Source organism: Hemiscyllium ocellatum, chromosome 20, assembly GCF_020745735.1.
Source record: "Hemiscyllium ocellatum isolate sHemOce1 chromosome 20, sHemOce1.pat.X.cur, whole genome shotgun sequence".
Lineage (NCBI taxonomy): Eukaryota > Metazoa > Chordata > Chondrichthyes > Orectolobiformes > Hemiscylliidae > Hemiscyllium > Hemiscyllium ocellatum.
Genome location: NC_083420.1, coordinates 38,562,220 through 38,576,143, shown reverse-complemented (window position 1 = coordinate 38,576,143; position 13,924 = coordinate 38,562,220). Strand labels below are relative to the sequence as shown.

Sequence of the window (13,924 nt, the reverse complement as noted above, 5' to 3'; positions counted from 1 at the left end):
GTCCATAGGTGAAGTTGACGTTTGCATGATGTACAATTGCGGTTTCATTCTACTTTCAGTGTACATTTGCCTGGGTGTGGAAGAGTTACTTTGGCTCATGTTTTCATATATTCTTTGATTATACTACAGTCTTTCATGTGTCATTATTAAATTTCTTTTAGCCAGACCTACTGAATTTTAAGAAAGGTTGGATGACAAAACTCTCTGCAGATGGTCAGGTGAGAGATTTACTGAAAATACAGTAACAATTCTTTGAGTCTATTTGAAAGATCATGCTGATAATTTTTGAGTCCCACTAAACCTGGGGTGGCCACAAAAGTTCAAAATTTCATAAAAGTATGTAAAGTCCTTAGTTTACCTGTATGATTGACTCAGGTTAAAACACTGACCAAGGTTTTGTACTGAATAAGGACTACTATTTGTTAACACATGTAAACTTTAACCACAGGCAAAATATCTCTACTAGTTAAACTCTAACCCCTAAACATACATACTGACAATCACAGGCAAACAAAAAAATGTCAGTATTATGGTGGAAGGAAAAATACCCTGAGAAACAGTTTATTAGCACGGTTTATAGTTTCCAATCAGGTGTTCATTTATATTGAGCTGAAAATGCGTTGCTGGAAAAGCGCAGCAGATCAGGCAGCATCCAAGGAGCAGGAGAATCGACATTTCGGGCATGAGCCCTTCTTCAGGAATCCTGAAGAAGGGCTCATGCCCAAAATGTCGATTCTCCTGCTCCTTGGATGCTGCCTGACCTACTGCGCTTTTCTAGCAACACATTTTCAGCTCCAGCATCTGCAGACCTCGCTTTCTCCTGTTCATTTATATTCCCAAGATCTATTGTTCTCCAATCTCCTGCCTTCCAGATTCTCAGTTCTTTACCAAAGGCACAGGGAATTTACACATTAATTTAGACATTAATACACATTAGTGGTATTAACGCTGGACTGGTATTAATCCAGAGACCCAGATAGTGTTCTGGGGACCTGGGTTCGAATCCCGCCTGACAGATGGTGGAATATGAATTCAGTAAATACGTGGAATTAAGAATCTAATGATGACCATGAATCCACATCCCGCACCTCCACCCTCAGACCCCACCCCTCCAACCGTAACAGGGACAGAACGCCCATGGTGCTCACCTTCCACCCTACCAACCTTCGCATAAACCAAATCATCTGCCGACATTTCCGCCACCTCCAAAAAGACCTCACCACCAGGGATGTATTTCCCTCCCCACCCCTTTCCGCCTTCCGCAAAGACTGTTTCCTCCGTGACTACCTGGTCAGGTCCACGCCCCCCCTACAACCCACCCTCCCATCCTGGCACTTTCCCGTGCCACCGCAGGAACTGTAAAACCTGCGCCCACACCTCCTCCCTCACCTCCATCCAAGGCCCTAAAGGAGCCTTCCACATCCATCAAAGTTTTACCTGCACATCCACTAATATCATTTAATGCATCCCTTGCTTCCTATGTGGTCTCCTCTACATTGGGGAGACTGGACGCCTCCTAGCAGAGCGCTTTAGGGACCAACTCCGGGACACCCACACCAATCAACCACACCACCCTGTGCCCAATATTTCAACTCCCCCTCCCACTCTGCCGAGGAAATGGAGGTCCTGGGCCTCCTTTACAGCTGCTCCCTCACCACCAGACACCTGGAGGAAGAACGCCTCATCTTCCGCCTCGGAACACTTCAACCCCAGGACATCAATGTGGATTTCAACAATTTCCTCATTTCCCCTTCCCCCACCTCACCCTAGTTCCAAACTTCCAGCTCAGCAATGTCCCCATGACTTGTCCTACCTGCCTATCTACTTCTCCACCTATCCACTCCACCCTCCTCCCTGACCTATCACCTTCATCCCCTCCCCATTCACCTATTGTACTTTATGCAACTTTCTCCGCCCCCCCACCCCACCCACCTCTAGCTTATCTCTCCACCCTTCAGACTCTCTGCCTTTATTCCTGATGAAGGGCTTTTGCCCGAAACGTCGATTTTGCTGCTCCTCGGATGCTGCCTGAACTGCTGTGCCCTTCCAGCACCACTAATCCAGAATCTGGTTTCCAGCATCTGCAGTCATATGTGGTAAAAACAAAATGTTGGCCTAGCCAGTGATGCAATCGTCCTGTGAATAAATAAAGAAAAAAAATTAATTGTTCTGTTGCACAGTCACTAGTTAAAGGCAACAAATTATAGAAATGGTGGGAGAGAATAATTGTGTTCAGCTGCCTGTGAACCAATAAGACTGATTGCATTTGGCATTTGCGTTGTGACCAATCAGCTACTGGTTGCTGGCTCAGACTCACTTTGTATGCACATCCCAGTGCCATGCCATCTTAATTTGCCTTCCCCACTGTCTGTAAAGCAGCATTATAAACACAGCTAGCAATCAGTTCAAGTAACTTGTTTTCAAAAGTGCAGCCCTTTTCTCCTTTTAGGGCATGGTTTAAAACAAACAGTAAAATAAAGCTGTTGCATAGCCATAAATAGTAATTGGCACATGCCAGTTACAAATCTGGTCAATGCATCACATCTGCATTTATTTATGTGTAACTGTCCTTCAAAATACTGCTGTATGTTTTTGGAGTACAATCAGAGTTTTAATACAGAATTTTAGAAATACTCTGTGCAATGTACCTTTTTACAAACCTTAAATTGCTAACATTAGTCAAATATCATTTATTCATGATGGTTATTGAGCTGAAGACTGAATAATCCAATCTGGACTGTAACTAGAAGAAAAATATTGAGTTTATTTAATACTTAATCACTTCTCATAGAAATATGTTAAGTACTTCACTTAGAGTCATAGAGATGTACAGCACGGAAACAGACCCTTCAGTCCAACTTGTCCATGCCAATCAGATATTCTAACCTAATCTAGTCCCATTTGTCAGCATTTGGCCCATATCCTTCTAAACCCTTCTTATTTGTACAGAGGAACCTCAATTATCCAAACGAGATGGGCAGGCATTATTTCGTTTGGATAATTGAGGATTTGGTTAATTGATTCAATATTTTTCCTCTGGGGCTCGGAGTTTTCTGTTAAGTCCGCTCCCCCCTCAGGAGACGCACAGTAAATCCACCCCTCCCGCTCCCAACCCTGTCTAGCACCGTCCCCACCCCATCCCCCAACCTCATCCAACACTGTCCCCCCACCCATCCAACACCACTCCCACCCCTACCCCCAAACCCAAACCCCGTCCAACACCGCCTGCCCTCTTTTCCTCCACCTCTGCCCCCCCACCAGCCCCCACACTCTTTCTGGGGCAGCTGGACTGGATACCCAACAACAAGACTGCTGCTGCCACCTTTTCAGGGGTGAGTCTGTGCACCCACACACACACACACACACACACACACACACACACACGTTGGGGAAGGGGGGTGTAGTGTACACCCCTGTGTAGAACTCCAGGGAAAGTGTTGGAGGAGAGAGTGGGTGGTAGGTCATTTAGAGTCATAGAGATGTACAGCATGTAAACAGACGCTTTGGTCCAACCTGTCCATGCCAACCAGATATCTCAACCCAATCTAGTCCCACCTGCCAGCACCCGGCCCATATCCCTCCAAACCCTTCCTCTTCATATAGCCATCCAAATGCCTCTTAAATGTTGCAATTGTGCCAGCCTCCACCACATTCTCTGGCAGCTCATTCCATACACGTACCACCCTCTGCATGAAAAAGTTGCCCCTTAGGTCCCTTTTATATCTTTCCCCTCTCACCCTAAACCTATGCCCTCTAGTTCTGGACTCCCAGACCCCAGGAAAAAGACTTTGCCTATTTATCCTATCCATGCCCCTCATAATTTTGTAAACCTCTATAAGGTCGCCCCTCAGCCTCCGATGCTCCAGGGAAACCAGCCTCAGCCTGTTCAGCCTCTCCCTATAGCTCAAATCTTCCAACCCTGGCAACATCTTTGTAAAAATCTTTTCTGAACCCTTTCAAGTTTCAAAACATCTTTCCGACAGGAAGGAGACCAGAATTGCATGCAGTATTCCAACAGTGACCTAACCAATGTCCTGTACAGCCGCAACATGTCCTCCCTACTTCTGTACTCGATACTCTGACCAATAAAGGAAAGCATACCAAATGCCTTCTTCACTATCCTATCTATCTGTGACTCCACTTTCAAGGAGCTATGAACCTGCACTCCAAGATCTCTTTGTTCAGCAACACTCCCTAGGACCTTACCATTAAGTGTATAAGTCCTGCTAAGATTTGCTTTCCCAAAAGGCAGCACCTCGCATTTATCTGAAATAAACTCCATCTGCCACTTCTTAGCCCATTAGCCCATTTGGTCGAGATCCTGTTGTAATCTGAGGTAACCCTCTTCGCTGTCCACTATACCTCCAATTTTGGTGTCATCAGCAAACTTACTAACTGTACCTCTTATGCTCGCATCCAAATCATTTATGTGAATGACAAAAAGTAGAGGGCCCAGCACCGATCCTTGTGGCATTCCAGTAGTCACAGGCCTCCAGTCTGAAAAACAACCCTCCACCACCATCCTCTGTCTTCTACCTTTGAGTCAGTTCTGTATCCAAATGGCTAGTTCTCCCTGTTTTGCATGAGATCTAACCTTGCTAATCAGTCTCCTATGGGGAACCTTGTCGAACAGCTTACTGAAGTCCATATAGATCACAGCTACTGCTCTGTCCTCATCAATCTTCTTTGTTACTTCTTCAAAAAACTCAATCAAGTTTGTGAGACATGATTTCCCACGCACAAAGCCATGTTGACTATCCCAAATCAGTCCTTGCCTTTCCAAATACAGTCCTTGCCAGTCCCTCAGGATTCCCTCCAGCACCTTGCCCACCACTGAGGTCAGGCTCACTAGTCTATAGTTCCCTGGCTTGTCCTTACCGCCTTCTTAAACAATGGCACCACGTTTGCCAACCTCCAGTCTTCCAGCACCTCACCTGTGACTATCGATGATACAAATATCTCAGCAAAAGGCCCAGCAATCACTTCTCTAGCTTCCCACAGAGTTCTCAGGTACACCTGATAAGGTCCTGGGGATTTATCCACTTTTAACCGTTTCAAGACATCCAGCACTTACTCCTCAGTGACATCTTGCAAAATGTCCAGATCACAATCTATTTCCCTCCAGTCTATATCTTCCATATCCTTTTCCACAGTAAATACTAATGCAAAATATTCATTTAGTATCTCCCCCATTTTCTGTGGCTCCACACAAAGGCTGCCTTGCTGATCTTTGAGCGGCCCTATTCTCTCCCTAGTTACCCTTTTGTCCTTAATATATTTGTAAAAGCCCTTTGGATTCTCCTTAATTCTATTTGCCAAAACTATCTCATGTCCCCGTTTTGCCCTCCTAATTTCCCTCTTAAGTATATTCCTACTTTCTTTGTACTCTTGTAAGGATTCACTCGATCTATCCTGTCTATACCTGACATATGCTTCCTCCTTTTTCTTAACCAAACCCTCAATTTCTTTAGTCATCCAGCATTCCCTATACCTACCAGCCTTCCCTTTCACCCTGACAGGAATATACTTTTCTCTGGATTCTTGTTATCTCATTTCTGAAGGCTTCCCATTTTCCAACTGTCCCTTTACCTGCGAACATCTGCCTCCAATCAGCTTTCGAAAGTTTTTTTAGATTAGATTAGATTACTTACAGTGTGGAAACAGGCCCTTCGGCCCAACAAGTCCACATCAACCCGCCGAAGCGCAACCCACCCATACCCCTACATTTACCCCTTCACCTAACACTACGAGCAATTTAGCATGTCAATTCACCTGACCTGCACATCTTTGGACTGTGGGAGGAAACCGGAGCACCCAGAGGAAACCCACGCCGACACAGGGAGAACGTGCAAACTCCACACAGTCAGTCACCTGAGGTGGGAATTGAACCCAGGTCTCTGGCGCTGTGAGGCAGCAGTGCGAGCCACTGTGCCACCGTCAAAATTTTGCCTAATACTGTCAAAATTGGCCTTTCTCCAATTTAGAACTTCAATTTTTAGATCTGGTCTATCCTTTTCCATCACTATTTTAAATCGAATAGAATTATGGTCGCTGGCCTCAAAGTGTTCCCCCACTGATACCTCAGTCACCTGCCCTGCCTTATTTCCCAAGAGTAGGTCAAGATTTGCACAATTTCTAGTAGGTACATCCACATACTGAATCAGAAAATTGTCTTGTACACACTTAAGAAATTCCTCTCCATCTAAACCTTTAACACTATGGCAGTCTCAGTCTATGTTTGGAAAGTTAAAATCCCCTCCCATAACTACCCTATTATTCTTACAGATAGCTGAGATCTCCTTACAAATTTGTTTCTCAATTTCCCTCTGACTATTGGGGGATCTATAATACAATCCCAATAAGGTAATCATTCCTTTCTTATTTCTCAGTTCCACCCAAATAACTTCCCTGGATGTATTTTCGGGAATATTCTCCCTCAGCACAGCTGTAATGCTATTCCTTATGAAAAATGCCACTCCCCCTTCACTCTTGCCTCCCTTTCTATCCTTCCTGTAGCATTTGTATCCTGGAACATTAAGTTGCCAGTCCTGCCCATCCCTGAGTTATGTTTCCGTAATTGCTATGATGTCCCAGTCCCATGTTCCTAACCATGCCCTGAGTTCATCTGCCTTCCCCGTTAGGCCCCTTGTATTGAAATAAATGCAGTTTAATTTATTAGTCCTACCTTGTCCCTGCCTGCCTTGAGTGTTTGACTCATTTCTGTTCTCAGCTGTACCCGTCTCAAATTTATCTCTTTCCTCACTATCTCCCTGGGTCCAACACTCCCACCTTACTAATTTCAATCCTCCCAAACAGTTCTAGCAAATTTCCTGCCAGTATATTAGTCCCCTTCCAATTTAGGTGCAATCCGTCCTTGTACAGGTCACTTCTACCCCAAAAGAGATTCCAATGGTCCAAAAATGTGAATCCTTCTCCCATACACCAGCTCCTCAGCCATGCATTCATCTGCTCTATCCTCCTATTCCTGCCCTCATTAGCTTGTAGCACTGAGAGTAATCCAGATATTACAACTCTTGAGGTCCTTTTTAATTTTTTGCCTAACTCTGTGTAATCTCCCTTCAGAGTCTCAACCTTTTCCCTTCCAATGTGTTGGTTCCAATGTGGACAATGACCTCTTGCTGGCCCCTCTCCCCCGTGAGAACAATCTGCACCCTCTCTGAGACATCCTTGATCCTGGCACCAGGGAAACAACTCACCATTCTGCTTTTTCTCTGCTGGCCACAGAAATGTCTGTACCTCTGACTACAGAATCTCCTAACACAATTGATCTCTTGGAAACAGTGCCTGGGCTCCCATCAGTCCAGGCCTGTTCTTGGCAACAGTTTTAATCACTGTAAACAAAAGATGCAATCAGTGTTGGAAATATGTCTTTGATGTAATGTTTCTGTCGGGACCTCAAGATCACCTTCGGATAATCTGATATTCGGATAATCGAGGTTCCTCTGTATACCCATCCAGATACCTTTTAAATGTTGTAATTGTACCTACCTTCACCACTTCCTCTGACAGCTCATTCCATACACACCACACTCTGTGTGACAAAGTTGTCCCTTAGGTCCCTTTTACATTTTTCTTCTCTCACCCTAAACCCATGCCCTCTCGTTCTGGACTCCCCTACTCCAGGGAAAAGACCTTGTCTATTTACCCTATCCATGCCTCTCATGATTTTATAAATCTCTATAAGGTCACCCCTCAGCCTCTGACATTCCAGGAAAAACAGCTTCAGCCTATTCAGCCTCTCCCTATACTGCATACCCTCCAACCCTGGCAATATCCTTGTAAATCCTTTCTGAACCCTATCAAGTTTCACAACATCCTTCCGATAGGAGAGAGACCAGAATTGCACACAATATTCCAAAAGTAGCCAAACCAATGTCCTGTACAGTCGCAACATGACCTCTCAACTCCTATACTCAATGCTCTGTCCAGTGAAGAAGAGATTACCAACCATTGCCTTCACTATCCTATCTACCTGTGATTCCACTTTCAAGGAATCTGCACTCCAAGGCCTCTTTGTTCAGCAACACTCCCCAGGACCTTACCATTTGTGTACAAGTCCTGAACTGATTTCCTTTCCACAATGCAGCATCTCACATTTATCGAAATTAAACTCCATCTGCCACTCCTCAGGTCATTGGCCCATCTGATCAAGATCCCATTGTACTCTGAGATAACCTTTTTTGCTGTCCACTCCTCCTCCAATTTTGGTATCATCTGCAAACTTACTAAACATACTTCCTACGTTCACGTCTAACTCATTTATATAAATGATGAAAAGTAGTGGACCAAGCACCGATCCTTGTGGTACTCCACTGGTCACAGGCCTTCAGTCTGAAAAGCAAACCTCCACTACTACCCTCTGTGTCTTCCACCTTAAGCCAGTTCTGCATCCAAATGGCTAGTTTTCCCTGTATTCCATGAGATATGACCTTGCTAGCCAGTCTACCTTGAGGAACCTTCTTGAATGCCTTACTGAAGTCCATATAGATCATGTCTACCGCGCTCTCTTCATCAATCCTCTTCGTCACTTCAAAAACCTCAATTGAGTTCAGAGACATGACTTTCCATACATCTAGCCATGTTGACTGTCCCTAATCAGTCCTTGCCTTTCCAAATGCACATAAGTACTGTCTCTCGGGATTCCCTCCAACAACTTGCCCACCACCGATGTTAGGCTCACCGGTCTATAGTTCCTTGGCTTTTCCTTACCACCTTTCTTAAATAATGGGACCATGTTAGCCAACCTCCAGTCTTCTGGCACCTCACTTGTGACTATCGATGATAAAAATATTTCAGCAAGAGGCCCAGCAATCACTTCCTTAGCTTCCCACAGAGTCTTGCATATACCTGATCAGGTCCTGGGTATTTTTCCACTTTTATATGTTATAAGACATCCCTTAATTAATTATTTTGTTGTTACTTAACCTATAGAGGGCTGGTGCTCCTATAGTTTTTAAACTTGTACGTCTGTTTCCTTCTACCCACTGTGTCTCTGATTTACTAACTATTCCTAACACTGATACAACGTTACAGTGTAAAATTAAAAGCAGTCCAACATTTAGCAGTGAGAAAGTCAGAGGAGTTGTCTAAGGTTTCATTTTTATACCCCTTAGAGTGCAATATGGAGCAGGTTCCTACATGGGGGCATTACAACATGACATGAATGGGAATGATTCAATGTTTGTCAAAGTGTTTAGGTAACTTATTTAAATCAGAGAATATTGGTGACATATTCTATTTTCTTTTAGTGGAAGAAGCATTGGTTTGTCCTGACTGACCAAGTTCTGAAGTATTACCGAGACTCTGCTGCAGAGGAGGTGAGAGTCACAGACTATAAGAAACAGGTTGGCTGGGTTGGCTGTTTGGCTGCTCATGCCTGCTCCATCATTTAGTGGGATCCAATATTCCTTATGTCCATTTTCCTGTGTTTTCACTGTAAATCTTGATTCCTTTGAATCTATGTATGTCAGCCTTAAGTACACACAAGGCCTCTGTGGCAAGGGCTCCAAAGACACTCAACCTAATGAGAAAAGAAATTCTTCCTCAACACACATGATGATCACCAAGAAGCTGCTGACATTAATGGATGATGTTTTTTCAGCTTCAGCCCTAACTTCACTTGATTTTACTTGAATGTTGTGACTGAACACAATCCTAAGTGGCATTATTAATGTATAGTCACAGACAGTGACTACCTATATGGTATTCAGTAAAGGAGAAGTGACACTCGGGTTCAGTTTATTTACGCCGGTTGTTCACACGTGTGATGTAGCAAGATGTCAACTGTGCGAACTTTGGCTAAATTGCTGTTCTGTAATCTATAGACATTGAGGAATTGGAAGCATTCTTTTCACTACAATAGCTAATATTTCAGTCAGTGGATCAAATTAATGACTTTTGGTCTGTTGTTTAATTCTCAGTGATCTTATTGAATATGATTTAGTGTGTTTTTTTAGTGACAGTAGAGTGGAAGTAGAGTTACTTTGACCCTAGTGGATATCTTAAGCTTGCAGCATACAGGCTTGTGCATTTACAGCGTTGTTTGTTGTGTTGTATTTCATGGGCAGCATGTCATTGTTCCTTTAACATCATCACTTTACTATAGCATATGACATAGGATATAGAATTCTCAAATACCATTTTAACTGGAAACAAAAACCAATATTGGTGGAAAGGCTCTGCAGGTCTGGCAGCATCTAAGGAGAGAAATTCGAGTTACCATTTCGGGTCCAGTGACCTTCCTTCAGAACCATCTTAACTGGTATTGTTTGAAGCATGACATGCCATTGGATGTGTATTCCTTTGTTGTAACCATTAACTTAATACTAGTGCAGATATTTGCGTGTCTGAGAAATGTGATGTTTGAATATTGTAGTTGGCTATAATAAATGCTTGTTGCATTCCTTAATACCGTGATATCCATGTTATGGGAGTTAACATAAGGATTGCCTCTTGAGGTAAAATACTCTCTGGGGAAAAAAAAACTCATCATGGTAAACAGTCATAGCCTTTAATGAAAGACTCCAACATTTTGGTGACAGATAATTAGAAAATAATTGAAGTTCAATTGAATGACAGTTTTGGATATCAGAGAATTAGAACAATCAGCAGCATCAGTTTTTGTGAATATTGATGTCGAGATTTGTAGATTGGTATTGACCTGCAAGAAAACAGTGCCATTTTACTTCTGCTTTGAGTTTTTTTTGAGATACAAGCTGATGCTACAAAGACAACTAAAACTAAAGTTTACAGACCTGTATTAAAGCATATTGAGTGCTTTATCTTTTTTCTATAAAAATACAGTTTTATAAAATGGTAGTTAAATGGTCCAAAAAGCTCCCTTTGAAGAAGATACAGTTTAGAAACACGAAAGAAGTGCTTCTGCAAATTAAAGAACCTTCCCAGTGTGTCCAGGCCTTGGTTAGTTCTGCCGTTGTCTTCCTCAAAATGTGCATGAAAATAATAAAATAAAAAAACACACAATGTCATTACTCCATTTTTAGCACTGATCACCTACAAATCTACTGCGAAACCTAGTGTGAATGGTTTTTCTCCTGAATAGCAGTAGTGCAGATATATGATTATTTTGGTGGTGTACTTGGGATTGGAGATATTTGTACATTTTGGGATGGCCCATGTAATACTGGGGATGATTATTGGTGGACCCATCCAATTAATTGTGAGAGCATTGTCACAATTCATGGGATTCAAAATGCACCCATTATGGCAGAACCGAACACTTGTGAAGCAGTTAATGGTTTGCAAGGATAGGAGTTTGAAGTGAGATATAAACCATGTATCAAGATGATTACACTCAAGTAAAAACAAAGCACTCTCTGTGCTGGAGATCTGAAATAAAAACTCAAACGCAGCAAATTCACCATCGGTGGGGGGCGCAGGGAGAAACAGGGTTCATGCTTTGGCTCCAATTTGACACTGTGCCATTTCCACTCATGCTACCAGACCTGCTGAGTTTCTCCAAAACTTTGATTTTATACTAGGTTGATTATATCTGACATACCGAATAGATTACAGGTCACTCAAAAACCAAGATATTTCTTTTGATCCACACACTGATGCTCTCAGCTACAATGGTGATGATGCTCTCCATGTTGCTCTGTTCTACTTTGGCCAGAGCAGTGTCAAGTTGCAATCACCAACTCTTGAAGATCAGCAACTACAAGACTTGCAGAAGATTAATATCCACTGATGGACTGAAATTATTAAAGAAGTGTCTGAGAAAAGTCTTTTAATTTTGGTTACATAGATAGATATGGACTTGGTATATCATGACAAGTCATTTTCAAAGGGAACTAAACCCAAGTATCAAGAACATTACACCAAGATGTCATTTCCATGACATGTCAGTGGTTCATGGGTATTGAATGCACAAGACTGCGAGTGCAAGATGGCTGTGTAGTGGCCAGGGATGAATCAGGATATTCAGTGATTCATGAATACATGCAAAGCATGTATCAACCCCAACAGCAGAGAGAGTCTCTAAGTCCACATGATATGCAATCCACTCCTCAGATGGAAGTAGCAACAGGTGTATTTACAGTGCATAATCCTTTATATTTCCCATTGTTTGATGATGGACCAACCAACATATCAGTTTGATGCTTAGTATGACCGTTACAGACAAAGTGAGTGCTATTTTCAATTTAATAGGTATACCAGAATTGATAGCATGAGACAGCAAACAATTCTTCTGCCACCTTCGCCTCCACACCTACTTCTTCAACCAGGATTCTCGCCCACACTCTGACGACCCCTTCTCCTGCCTCCAATACAGCTATCCACCTGGACACCACGTGTTGGCCTCTTTACCTGCCCTTGATCTCTTCATAACCAACTGCCGCCGCGACATTAACCATCTCAACCTCTCCACCCACTCCAACTTCTCACCTTCGGAACGTGCAGCCCTCCACTCCCTCCGTTCCAACTCCAACCTCACTATCAAACCAGCAGACAAGGAGGCGTGGTAGTAGTTTGGCGCACCGACCTTTACACTGCTGAGGCTAAACGCCAGCTCGTGGACACCTCCTCCTACTGCCCCCTTGACCATGACCCCACCTCCCACTACCAAACCATCATCTCCCAGACCATCCATAACCTCATCACCTCAGGGGATCTCCCGTCCACCGCTCCAACCTCATAGTCCCACAACCCTGCACGCCCGTTTTTACTTCCTGCCCAAAATTCACAAACCTGACTGCCCCGGCCGACCCATTGTCTCAGCCTGCTCCTGCCCCACCGAACTCATCTCTGCTTACTTCAACACTGTCCTGTCCCCCTTAGCCCAAGAACTCCCCACCTACGTTCAGGACACCACCCACGCCCTCCACCTCCTCCATGATTTTTGCTTCCCCGGTCCCCAACGCCTTATCTTCACCATGGACCTCCAGTCCCTGTACACCTTCATCCCCCATCATGAAGGACTCAAAGCCCTCCGCTTCTTCCTTTCCAGCCGTACCAACTCAGTACCCTTCCACTGACACCCTCCTTCGACTGACTGAACTGGTCCTCACTCTAAACAACTTCTCTTTCCAATCCTCCCACTTCCTCCAAACCAAAGGAGTAGCCATGGGCACCCTCATGGGCTCCAGCTATGCCTGCCTCTTTGTAGGATATGTGGAACAGTCCATCTTCCGCAACTACACTGGCACCACTCCCCACCTTTTCCTTTGATGACTGTATCGGCGCTGCCCTATCCTCCCACGAGGAGGTTGAACAGTTCATCCACTTTACCAACACCTTCCACCTTGACCTCAAATTTACCTGGACCATCTCAGACTCCTTCCTCCCCTTCCTAGACCTCTCCGTTTCAATCTTGGACGACCGAATCAACACGGACATTTACTATAAACCGACCGACTCCCACAGCTATCTAGACTACACCTTCTCCCCCTGTTAAAAACGCCAACCCATATTCCCAATTCCTTCGTCTCTGCTGCATCTGCTCCTAGAAGGACCAGTTCCAATACTGTACAACCCAGATGGCCTCCTTCTTCAAAGACCACAATTTCCCCCAGACATGATCGACGATGTTCTCCACCGCATCTCCTCCACTTCCCGCTCCTCTGCCCTTGAGCCTCGCCTCCCAATCGCCACCAGGACAGAACCCCACTGGTCCCCACCTACCACCCCACCAACCTCCATATACATCGTATCATCCGTTGTCATTTCCACCACCTCCAAACAGACCCCACCACCAAGGATATATTTCCCTTCAGCCCCCCCCCCCCCGACCCAATCAGTGTTCCGAAAAGACCACTCCCTCCGTGACTCCCTCGTCAGGTCCACACCCCCCACCAACCCAACCTCCACTCCCGGCACCTTCCCCTGCAACCGCAAGAAATGCAAAACTTGTGCCCACACCTCCCCCCTCACTTCCCTCCAA

General features: G+C 44.3%; 1 protein-coding gene across 3 annotated transcripts in view; it reads left to right on the top strand.

Moving 5' to 3' along the window:
- LOC132825463 (myosin phosphatase Rho-interacting protein-like) overlaps nucleotides 1–13,924 on the top strand; it is a 199,671-nt gene that overhangs the window by 140,808 nt on the left and 44,939 nt on the right. For all 3 annotated transcript variants that reach the window (XM_060840766.1, XM_060840765.1, XM_060840767.1), the window contains 2 exons: nucleotides 162–218; nucleotides 9,270–9,338. In XM_060840766.1, coding sequence (XP_060696749.1) covers nucleotides 162–218; nucleotides 9,270–9,338 — 126 coding nt within the window. The remainder of the gene's footprint in view (nucleotides 1–161; nucleotides 219–9,269; nucleotides 9,339–13,924) is intronic.